The following is a 12,796-nucleotide window of genomic DNA, read 5'->3' as shown; positions in this document are numbered from 1 at the left end:
AACATAATTTAAACATTTGATAATTGTCTACTCTGTCCATAGTACTCTCTTTCAGATTCTTTCAGATTCTGAAAGAGATAAAGATGAGAAATGCCATTACTGCCCTCAGCGGTGTTTAGACTTCAGAGAAGAGCAGGCTTGCACATAAACAGATGTGTGTACAGAAGTATCTAACCTAACAGGATTCTTATGTATCTGAGAAAGACAGAGGGCTACCCCTCAGCACAGAGGGCACATAAAGAGGTTAGAGAACAGTAAATGATGGTACCTCCAATTCCAGAAACCGAGAATTACTACAGCTCAGCAGGACTGAGAAGTATGAAAAAACATGATCACACAGCAAGGTAAGTTGAAAATGTTACAAGCATGTGATAGTGATGATTAAAGAAACAGAAAAGAGAGAGATGGGCTGAAAAAGGTAAATGCAGAAGGTTCAGAGGATTAACCAGCAAGTCCCAGTAGGAGGTTGTTAAAATCCCACAAAATATAATTTGAAAGAAAGAGGCAAGGGGATCTTTAGGCTCAAGGAATGGAAGAAAATTATAATTTGTAAGACAGAAAAGAAAGAAACCAAACGCAACAAGACAAGCACATGCTGTCATTTCCCATTTAAACTATACGGACAAAGATAAAGATCAGTGGAGTGTACATTTTAGGAAACTGCTCTCTGCCCAGATACTCAATGTCTTGATCTCATCACAAGGAGCCAGGCTTGGCTGCCAGTGACCTCCCTAGTCAAGAAGCAGATCACAGCAATGATTTTAAGTGATGGCACCTAGATATTAATCTCAGAAAACACAACATACACATTTTGGAATCTTAAATAGGTGAGCTAAGACCCACCCATTGTCTCCTAATAGTAATTTTCTTCAGCCTTCAATAAAGACAGTTTCAAGTGTTCATCTCAAAAATGCCCAGATCAAACAATTTGGAACATGGTACAGAATGCCTCTGCCAGTGCTCTGACATGTTCTATGCCTTTTGATCACACTGCCGCAGTCCCCAAATCGCTCCACTGGAAACCAGTGAAATGCTATATCCATTTCAAAGAGCCTTTGCTTGTCTCCAAGGTCCTTAATGCCAAGCTAAAGTCCCTCTCTAATTTGCTGTTTGCCTTATGCTCCCAGTTACAAGCCTCAGATCACAGTCACTGGGTTTATTGGTTTGCCCCTACTTTGCTTGGGGAGTCCAACCCCATAGCTTTCTCTTGGTATGCATCTTAGTGGACACATGGTCTGCCTGAGGATACAGAGAGACCAGTAATCTTTATTTCAACAGTCAAAAGTAGAGGGAATGGGCTGAGAACCACTTGTAATTGTGTCTAACTGGCAAAGCACACCAAGGTCTTATACAACAGATGGAGTTATCAACCCTGAATCAACCTTGCCTTTGATAAAAAGCCTTCGAGATTCCCAGGGCACAGGATTATCCTTAATAATGTACTTACCTGCAGTTCCTCTCTACCAACTGCCTGTCCAAGAATCCCAGGTGGCACAGACCTGGGATTAACCCAAAGTAAAAGTAGCAAGGACACAAGATTAGAAAGACCCTTTACTGCCCGTGTCTGAATGTTTACAAGCCCTGATGTGAAAGAATCTTTGTGGTGAGTTCACAGGGAAGATGCTCAAGGGAAGGGAATGGAATGGAAATGAACAGATACCAATAGCAGTGAGCCACCAGCTTCTACCCTTGGCTTTCCACTTTCTCCTGAGTATCAAACCAGGGATCTCACACACACACACACACACACAGAAAGAAAAAAAAGAAAAAAAAGAAAAAAAAAAAAAAAAACCCTGAGAAAAGGCTCTTCAACCAAAAGCAAACTTCATCAACCAAAAGCAAATTTAATCCACAAAAAACGTGGGAGCTGGGCAAATGATGTACCTGGTTTTAAGGTAAATTTCAGCCCCATCTCTCTGTGCCAACAACTACAATAGCACACTATAAGAGCAGACGCCACAGGGGAATAAGTCAGTCCCTTCACTGGAAGCCTGGGGGTTGTTTCCTTTGTCATTAACACTCCAAGTGTAACACAAAGCCTATGGAAGCTCTGAGCTTTGGAGCACTAGGCTTTCCAGTTTCACATCAAAGCCAAGAGCTCCCTAGGAAGCCCTGAGATTGCACAATGTACTATCTCCTTCAAGGCAGCAGCTCAGAAAAGCCAGTCTTTCCCTAAGACTTATTGCTTTATGGCAAACAACTGGATAAAGCAAGCTCTGCTTTTAGAGAAACCCCAATGCCTATGCAGGTTCACAAGAGCATTACATGTAAGTTCTAAACAGACTTTCAGCCTGATGGAGTGCATAGCTCCTAAGAGCGGACACTAGATTCACCCTGAATAATCCAGAGGCAAGACCAACACCTGCATTCACACCCAATGAAATGCTTGAGGGACTAGTGACTACACACACTTGCACATTTAATCCTCCCATCACACCAGCCACCATGCTCCAATCAAAACACAAAATTTGCCTGCCTAGGAAAGCCCTAGGAGAAAAAAAGTTGCTCTGGTAAATGGTTTAAATGCTTCTTCTAGCTCCAATTAGAAAAGAACCAGAGCAGGAGAGGGAAAGTATTGTTTAGCCTTAGGCAAAACCTTGTCTTTCTATAAAATTTAAGAGATGGTATGTATGGGAAAAAAGGGAGGGGATCCAATTTTCCCTATTACACCCCTGACCCCACCCCACTGACACTGACACACATACACTCACACATCCCAGTGCCCAGTGATTTCTAGATGTCTCAGACTAACGATAGACTACTAAAAATTTCTAGGGAAAGAGGAAGAGAAGCAGTGAAGCAAATGTGCCACATGCTTTTCTAAAGGCAACATCTAAAAAGGTCTTCATCTGGAGCTCAGGTCACCCCATGGCAGGAATTGCTCCAAGGCCATCTGCTTGCCCATCACACTGCTCATGCTCAAGAGGCCTCCATTACCTAGTTACCTACCCTCAGTCCAGCATCTGCACCTTCTCCTGTTACCTACCCTCAGCTCCAGCATCTTCACCTTCTCACACATGGTTCTTTTGCTTAGAGTACTCAGACCATAAGCAATTTGATTATACTTTTCTACATTTCCAAGCCTCAAGAAAATACCTGGTAATTAGACACAAGGTAATTTCCCAAGTGCATACCTGAAGGCCCTGTACAATCAATCCATCTAGACATACCTTCATCCCCAAACAATCCTCAAGCATTCAATGTTTCTGCAACCATAAGGCCACTCCCCATCTCCCAAAAATACACCATCTTTTCCTTGGAGACTCTACCAGATCTTGTTCTAACTAGGGCAGGGCAGGAACATATTCTTGTGCAAGCTGCATCTTACACAAGGGTATCTAACCAAAGGGACAAAGACAGAACAGGAGCTGGAATTCAGCTTCCATTCTGTATGTTAAGCACTGACTGACCTGAGGCTTCCTAGGGGAAAGGACTTTCCTTTCTAATTTGCACTAAGATACCAAATAAGCTAGCACAGGAGCTAACCTTCAACAATAGCTCTACCTTTAATATTTTAAGGTAAAAAACAAAAAGCAACAACAACAAAAACTATTTTTTCTTCTCTATGTAGCCCTGACACCCCGACTGTCCAAGAACTCTCTATGTAGTCCAGACTGGCCTCGAAAGCACAGAGATCCACCTGTCTCTGCCTCCAAGGGGCTGGGATTAAAGGTGTGTGCCACTATGCCTACTTCTACCTTGAATACTCAGCTGGGCTTCCTAGTATGTCTGCTGCCCAGGCTTCACACATCTAGATAAATTAGAGCACCATTGGGAACTGGAGACAAGTTTTCTTCCTACACCCATATTGTAAATCTTTGTAAACTTTAGAATAAATGTTGAAGAGAATCTCCTGTTCTTTGTAAGAGCTCAGGGGAATTCTTTAAAGAGGAAGGCAAATACTCTGAATCCTCCAAGACCCAGAGGAACTGCTGGAAGAACAGCTACAGTTCTCATTTGTCACAGTCTCCCCAGGTATTTGGCCAATTAAGGCTTATCAAAAGAAAATCCCCAATTACTCCTAATAGATTAGTTTTGTACAAATGTAAATTACTTTCATATCTTGTAAGTAAAATCATTGACATAATAGTTCTTAACTCTAAACACATCTTTCTTCTCTGCTTAAAATTCCTCAAGACAAAACCTAAATCAAAGCATAAAATCTTGACCTCTGACCATTGCTTAATGATCAAGCCCTTTTGTTTTCATACCCTAGCATCTAGTGACCCATTGTATTTCTGGTTAAACAAAACACTTTGAAGTTCATCACAAGGCCCTCACTGTGTATCCTGAAATGTTCACAGGACACATACTTGCCCTGGCCCTGCCTGTGATTTCCTATCATCCAGGTGGCAGGCCACTCATACACTATCCTCAGGAGCCGTACATTCTCTGGTTCCTCCAAACTCACCCGATTCTTATCATCAATAGTTTAAATGTCATTTCCTCAAAGAAACTCTCAAATTATACATTCTTCCTAAACTTTAAACTTTTGTAGCAGTGAAATTATTTATGTACATCTACTAAGCTTCCAAGTTCATAAGAAGGTTTCAAGTCCCAGAACAGTATCAAGAAGCAAGTACATACTAATGGTGACTAACCCATTTCTCAGCTGTGTCCATAACAATAAACAACAACAACAAAAGCCAACAACTGCCTGTCAACCTCTAGCCTTCTACAGCTATATCGTTAAACCTTGAACAATGCAAGAAAGAACTTGGATGGGTATTGAGTGTAAAATGTAAACCTAGTAGGAGAGAAGGAGAGTTTATTTCATTAATGTTTTAGTATTCATTAGATGTTAATGTAATATTTTAGATATGTTTTAACATATATATGCTAATATATTTTAGTTTTTAAATATAGCTAGCTAAAATTTAAAGCAACAAATATAACTGGCTTATATGACTTCCGTGACAGGCCTGGTCTGGACTTCCTCTTATATGCTTACTTCTTGTCCTTGAATACAAGTATATCAGTTTCTTAGGGAAGTGCCAGAACAGTGACCAAGCCTGGGTCCTGCAGGGTGCCCTCCACCATCAAGCTGGGGCTGATATGTGTGTGTCCATTCTCAAGAGCTTTCTCACTGATTTCTAATGGAAACCCTTCCTACAGTCTTCCAGAGGAATTTAATTAACAAGTAACGATAATCAGTCCTCATTTCTCTCAAAACCCATATGCTGATGACTATTATTACAGCTAAGCCTTACTTAGAGCTTTCTTAAAATGGAGTAAGATCCCAGAAGTGAAGAAAAAGGAAGAGGGTTGAGTAGAAGAAAAAAAGAGGTAATTCATTTTGGTAGAAAACAAGAAGTATTATCAGAATCCAACCTGAGCTAGGAAAACAACAAACAAAAAAGAAATCAACAACTGCCCCATCAGCCATTAAGCTAAAAGAAAAGTTATCTTTCAACAGCTAAGGGGCTCTGGAAAGAGTCCTCAGTAGGTTAGCTCTTTCTTCAGAAAACCTATCACTCTATCTACACTCAACATGCCCATCCCTAAAAACTGCTTAAAATCCAGCCACATAGTCTACATTAACATAATGCTTTGGCTAATGATGCAGACATAAAAATTAACATTCAAGAATTTCAAAGTTGTGGTTGCTGTGGGAACCTTAATTCCAAGTGTAGGACACAGATGCAGACTCGTGGACTACTCCCAACCCTGATCAAATTGGAGATGTATATTTACTCTGTGCAATGAGGCACAGCCACAGTTACTGAGACAACCTCATTTTGGCATTTCTAAGCTTTCATGCATCTAAAATTTCAGCCTTACCACAATATTGTTTGCTTCATTAAATTGCTACCTCTACAAAGAAAGAAAGCAAATTAACTGGCCAGACATTGAAATCGCCCATCCTGTATTTGTTTTTTATGCATGATCTGATTCAAAAGATAATCATGATTTTTGATTTTGCTCTTATGGGCTGTCTATAAACTCCCTCACAAATGGGAACAGGACTTGAATCTCAGCTTTTAAATGCACTATAGCATGTGCGTGCACAAAACAATGAAAGAACAAATTTCACATCTTTAAAACCACAAATGAGGTAAATTAAAAAGTAAATATTCCACAACACTAACTTAAACAATGATATTTAAGTTATAAAAACTGCCCTTATGGCACTAGCTCTCATCAAAGGCCTAATTCTATAACCAGTCAACATAATCACTTAAGTTATCAGAATGAAATAAGAGGACCAAGAATGATGACCTTAAAAGCAAGATATAACCAAACCTAAGAAAATACTGCCTCAATCCTTGTCCCTACCAACTCAAATCAAATCAAATAACCACAAAATCTGCTAACAAACCAACTAGCTGTACAGTGAAGACCAACTCTTGTTGCAATTTCATAGAAAGCATAATTATATAGAAATAACATACACACTCAAGCACTTGCTCAGTTCAGAGACTCAGCAAATAGTAGGAAACATAGTTCGCAGTGATAGATGATGAGAAGGTGACTCAGAGAACACAAAGATTCATTTTTTTTACCTAGAGCAAAACCTTAAGGAACTACCAAACCAAAATGACCATCAAAAATAGGTCCTGTTACTATGTAAGTCAAATATACAATTTCTCCATCTTATTCTCTCAGAAATATAAGATCTTAAAATAAAATTTGTCCACCACCTCCCATATTCCAACCTTAACTGTTCTCCAGCTCCCTGGGGAAGAATGCCAAACTATTTGAAATGGAGCATAGCAGAGGCTAACTTAGGCTGAGCTACAAATAAAAAAGAGTAAGACTTATCCTTTCACAGACTGCTATCATAATGCTTAACTCTTCTGGCTTCTCTGGTTTTGTCGACATACAGATGCTTCCTGAGTGATTTCAGTAAGAATGGCTTACTGAACTTATTGAATTTATGGGTTCATGTATTTGAACACCTCAGCGGAGCTCAGAGGTCTAGGAGATTCCATGCTAGAACTATGTCACTGGGTATGGACTCTGACATTTCAAAGCTTCATGGCATCTGTATGTGTTCTTACCTCCCTTACAACCTCTGCAAGATATGAGCTCTGAGCAGCACTCAGTTCCCACTGCCACTGCTGCTTGCTTCCATGGTTTCCCACCAACACACTCTTGTCCCTATAAAACCATACAGCAAAGAAACACTGCCTTCTACAAGCTGCCTCAGTCATGGTGCTTTACATCACGGTAGTAGAAAAGTCACCAGAACACTCCCTGTTCTCACCTGTATGTTGTCGCCCTCCAACCTTGGTGGTCGGATGCTTGACAGGTGGATGGTCTTGTAGTCTCCAGAATTCAGCTTTACAACAATGGCATCAGCATTCAAAACTTGCATTACCTGTAAGTAAGAAGACAACAATGTTTGAATTAGCTTCCATAGTCCTCATCACATAGCAAAGAGTCAGGTCCATTAAAGTCTGAAGGTGAGATGAGTAGCCTCTGCAATAGACCTGATACTGTCTTCCTACCAACAATGGCAGAGAAATACACAATAATATTCAATTCTCAAAACAGTATAATGATCTCCCAGTTTAAAAAAAAAAAAGCTGCTTCACTTACCAAGATGATCAGTCTTTATCTCTGTGGTTAACTAGCAGGCTAAAAGACTAGAAATCTGAGCCAGGAGCAGTGGTGCATGCCTACAGTAAGCTGTCAAGAGGCCGAAGCAAGCAGACCACTGAGCTTGAGGCTTGTGGGGGATGTACTATAAGCTCCTAAAAGAGATATTCAGGGCTAGACAGTAAAAACTCTGCTTAAATAAGAATAATAACTGTAAAAAACCAATGTACTAAATACAGTCTGTACTGAGATTTTTTTTTCTTGATGCAAGTTTAAAACTTCAAATCAAAATCCCAGCTCAAAGACTCTAGTGAAAGAGACATGGGTTGAACAAAAAAAGGGACCACTCTCACTATATGAGAAAACCCAATGAGAAAATGCCTCAATAGGAAGCAGAAAAATCAAAGATATTCGAAGGACAAAAAGAACTGTCATCTCAGCTCAGGGAAGAAGCTGCTTAGCCGTTAATCTCACAGACAGAAATATTAAATTGCTAAAATATTACCTCAGCTACTCTACAAGCTATCTTTTCAGAATGCTACTACAGGCATGTCTGGTTTTGGAAACCAAAAATCGTTACCACTGCACTCCACTCTCAGCTGAAATGATTCACTCCCAGCCTGGGACACAAGGATAGCTATTTGAAGGACAGAAGCACAAAGATGCCTCTGTGAAAGTTAGATCATCCCACAAGTGTATTCAGAGTAAAATGCCATCCACACTAGGACTATGACCAGAACCCATAATACAGCCAGCAGTCAACAATTCACCCAATTACACCCAGACCCTGTTGTTTTAAGGCTATTTAGGATTTTTCTTTTTCTTCTTTCTTTGCGAACATTACAAGGAAGTAGCTGACTACAGAATATGGTCCCCATCTACTCCATCTGCAGAGTGAAGATGAGACTCCTAATCCTCAGTCAGGCTCCCATCAGGAACCTCTGCATGGCTGAACTACAGGGTCAGCTGCCACAAAAGAGGGAAGACAGACAAAAATTCTCTCCTCCTTTATGCATGAAGCCACCTAGACTGTTTCCATGATAGATGGAACACTGGAAGTGTCTTAAAGGAGGCCTATTTCTTAGAAGGCCTAAAACTCTTCAGCAAAGAATACACTCATTTATTTGTAAAGTCATAAAAAACATCTACAACCAGCCAATCACATACCAAAAAGAATGAAGTATGCTCTAAGGGACAATCTTAAGAATGAGCAAACAGCCAAAACAAGTTAGAAGATATGCATGACAGAAAGTAGCAGTAGCTCAGTACACGAAACAGTAAGAAGGAAACAGATACCAGTGAGAATCCAGCTATGAGTGCATGGAAGGCTATGGCTGACAGACAGAAAGGTCTGGGTTTGATAGTTGTGAGAAATGGAAGCAGCACAGAGAAAAGACCACAAATGATGAAAGGTCTGACCAGACTAAAGGAAATTAGAAATTGGTATTTTCCTACTATACATTAAGATTAACCTCCAACTCTAAAAGAAGCAAAAGTCAGTGTCAAGTGACCATAATCATTATAACCATAGGGTCTTTTAACAGATCTGAGTCAAGAGAACTAAATTCTAAAACCCAGAGTCAGAACCAAAAACTCCTGGACAGAGAAACTTAAAGATCAGAGGTAATAAAAATATATGAGGTCCAACCAGGGCTAGGGATGGTTATCAGAACTGTGTAAGCACCAAAGGTTACCAAGACCCTCCAAATCCAAGGGCTTTCTACATCAAAAACAAGACAAAAACTTGCAAAGTACTTATTGTCTAGAAGATACAAGCAAAAATATAGATTCAGCTACAGAAGCCAAAAGAGAAATAAATGCTTATGCCTGTTACCATATAGACATATTAATGCCAAGAACTCATATCAATAAAATACCTTCCCAGTGGACAACAGACCTAAACAGAAAAGGCCCAGTGACTATGTCTCAATCCTTCAAAGTCCTGCATTTGTATGAAAACAGGTGAAAGACATTTGAGGGAAGTGGGCTTCATGACATGTCTTATTCATGACATGTGCTAATCTGCTATTCTAACTGCAAACCAAAGAGAAGAAAAATTCCTCTAAGCAATACCAAGTAAAACAGTTCCTATAGCCAGTCAGTAACTCTTTCAAAAGGATACCCAAAGGAAAAATAAGACAATCTTCAGTCATCTCAAACACACACATCTCACAAAATTTCGAAAATCTTACTCTTGGACAGATCTGTACTTACTCTCAAACTCAAATTAACTTATTAAATTGTCAGTTGCCAAAAACATACAGAGCTTCTTTATATAGAGGCATGAAAAATATCTTGACAGTATACTGGCTTTTGAGCATGCTCAGAGACAAAGGACACCACGGAAAGTATCACAGTGTCACACCTTCCCCCATTCTAGAATGTGAGGATCTAAGCATCCCCTCTGACAAGGCTGGTGTTCATCACCCCTTATAACATGTTAACGACAGTAGCAAATGGATTCTTGAAGCTTAAATTTTAGGCCACAGCAGCAGATTCTCTGCTTGGCATATCCCTGATTAGCAACCTCCTCTTCAGAGCTGAGCACTCAGATGCTGCCAAGGATGCAAGGCTCAGCTTTAGGAGGGAGGGCAGGAGGGAAGAAAGGAAGTTTGTGTGTGGGGGGAGGGGAGTTTATTCCTCTGTAAACTGTGTCATTGCTGCCCAGTAAGCAAGCAACTGGAAGAAGCGATAAACTACTGGGTATAGACACACACTGTGTAGTAAGTAAAATGTAGAGTGGATCCTACCCAGAACCTGCTCATCACCTCGGTTATTGAATAGCTCTATTTCTCTGGGAGCTTTTCATCAGGACAGCTGAAGTGTGCTTCCTCTGCTCCTTTTCACTATACATTACAGATCTTTCTAACTATGCAATCCTCATGCAGACAAACCAAGAGATCACCCAAGGCTCAGGAGCAGAAATCTATAAGGAACAAGTCACCATCTGGACTCAAGATTACACACACTAAATCCAATTCCTTCCACATCGCTTGAGGTCTAGTTGCAAAGAGAAAAAATGTTTTCACGATGGTAAGATATAGGCTAAAGGCTACCACATGTCAAGAGAACTCCTAAGCTGTGTCAGAAAAAAGAAATACCAATCCCTTTCTTTGGTCCCCTGCCACAGTGACAATCTGCACAAGCCCCTACAATGCTCAATGTGAGGCCAGGGGCTGTTGCTCTTTGGCTCCTTAGAGCCCTGCAGCATACATGTTTACAACTGCCTTCTGAGCTACAGACACCCTTCAATAGCACCCCCAGACACATCCAACATTTCTAATACTATCACCAATCTTGGTACAGAAAGAGACCAAGAGCCCATCAACCCAAAAAGGGCTTTTACAAGGATGAGACCATCAGAAATGAAATCCATGCCCCAACCTCACTGATCTCAGGCATCTGACCTTATTCCTGCACCTAGGATTATGCTCTATGTCTAGTCTCTGAAGTCCATCAGAAAAGGACAAATGCAATCTTGCTTTTAAAGTGTTAATAATCATAGCAATATCCTGGTACAACCAAATACTATCAGAGAAAACTAAGAGGATGCTGCACATCAGACAAAATTTCTATGGGTAACATCCTCCCAACTACCTCCCAACTATTCAAGGTCACAAGGGAAAAAAGAAGAGTCTGAGATGCTATAAGCAAATTTAATATTAATGAGAAACAAAAAATATAAAGAGAAATCTAAATAAAGTAATGACTTTAGTTAATACCAGCATATCAGTATAATAAATACACCACACTCACATTAAATACCAAAGGACATTAGGGTGGCAATGGAACCATCCTAAGAATACTCCTAAATCTCTTCTAATTCACATCTGGAAACGGGACTGCGATTGAAATCTTCCAAGAAAGTCTTAGCCTGTCTGCAGTGCAGTGGAGGCTAATGTTCTGGTCAGACCACCCCTACTATTTCCTTATCATCATGCAGGTCTTTGATAAAGGTCAGGTGAACGACAAATTTTTCATTTGTTTGTGTGTTTTGCTGTCTCTGGATGACTACATGAGAATATACTGGCCAGTTCAGATCACATCAAACATATAAATATCTTGGCTAAAAGGTTTATCTAAAAGCAACCTGCGTTCAGCATAAATTTAGAAATTAAGCAGAAAAACAAAAGACATACAAATTTTAGGAGAATATAAAATTACACTGTTCATAAGAAAACTACAAGATTCAACAAGTATTATTAAACCAAATAATGAATTAACAAAATAGTGGAACAGAAAACTCAGTAATTTCTATATACTAGCAATAATATTTGAATTTTATTTCCAACAGCAAGCATCACAAAACAACAAAATTAGGAATAACCAAGGAAGTAAAAATGGATATAGTACAAACTATAAAGCACTGCTGAGGGAGGGAGCTTGAGGAGTGGCTTAGTAGGCAAGGCTCTACCTGGGCAAACATGAGGACCTTAGTTGAGATCACTCACAACACCCATGTAAAAAGGTGAGTGTATGCCTATAATCCCAGTACTAAGAGGCAGGAACAAGAGGATTTCAGGAACTCTGTGGCTAGCTATTTTACCTAACTACTGGTCTGCACAGACATTTGTACACATTTACTATATACAAAGATAAGAAAATTGTTAGGCCAAAGATAAATGGAAATACATCCATAATTATGAAATAGATCTAATACTGCCAATGTCAATATTATTTTCGCTGGGCTGTTTGGTAATTTCATTTTGTAATTTGCAAGTGTAATTCAATTCTATCAAAATCCAAAATGTAATTATTTTTGCTTTCTTTTAAAATGCATATTTACAGGTAATCTGTGTGCACAGGCTATGTGTACACATATTGATACTGCTGTAAACTTGAGAAAATCTAGAAACAACCCAAAGATGAGCCCCTGAGCACGCCTGTGAGGTAATTTTCTTAAGTGGGTTAACTGAGGTGAGAAGATTACAAACCAGAACCACCATCATCAACACCATCACCACTAGCACCACCATCATCAGCACCCAGTCACAGCCTGGGCCCTGGACAGAAAGAAAAGGAGATTAGGAGCTGAACACTGGCCTGCATGCATTTGTTTTTACCTTGTTCTGACTGTGGATACAAGACTAGTTCCCTCAGGCTTCTCTACTACAATTTCCCAGCCATGTTGGGTTGTAAACTAAATAAACTTCCTGTTAGTTGCTTTTAGTCATCTTTACTACAGCAAGAGGAAAGAAGCTATGAGAGAAATCAGTAGCAAATGTGGGGTGTTATTATGATAAATCTGATTGTG

The 12,796-nt window shown here is 39.8% G+C and overlaps 1 protein-coding gene across 1 annotated transcript in view; it reads right to left on the bottom strand.

The window, feature by feature from the left end:
• Positions 1–12,796, bottom strand: part of SND1 (staphylococcal nuclease and tudor domain containing 1) — a 385,665-nt gene that overhangs the window by 319,655 nt on the left and 53,214 nt on the right. The window contains exon 10 of the mRNA XM_080936109.1: positions 7,208–7,321. Coding sequence (XP_080792235.1) covers positions 7,208–7,321 — 114 coding nt within the window. The remainder of the gene's footprint in view (positions 1–7,207; positions 7,322–12,796) is intronic.

Source organism: Micromys minutus, assembly GCF_963924665.1.
Source record: "Micromys minutus genome assembly, chromosome: 23".
NCBI lineage: Eukaryota > Metazoa > Chordata > Mammalia > Rodentia > Muridae > Micromys > Micromys minutus.
Note: the sequence above shows the minus strand (reverse complement) of the source record. Positions and strands in the feature narration are given on the sequence as shown.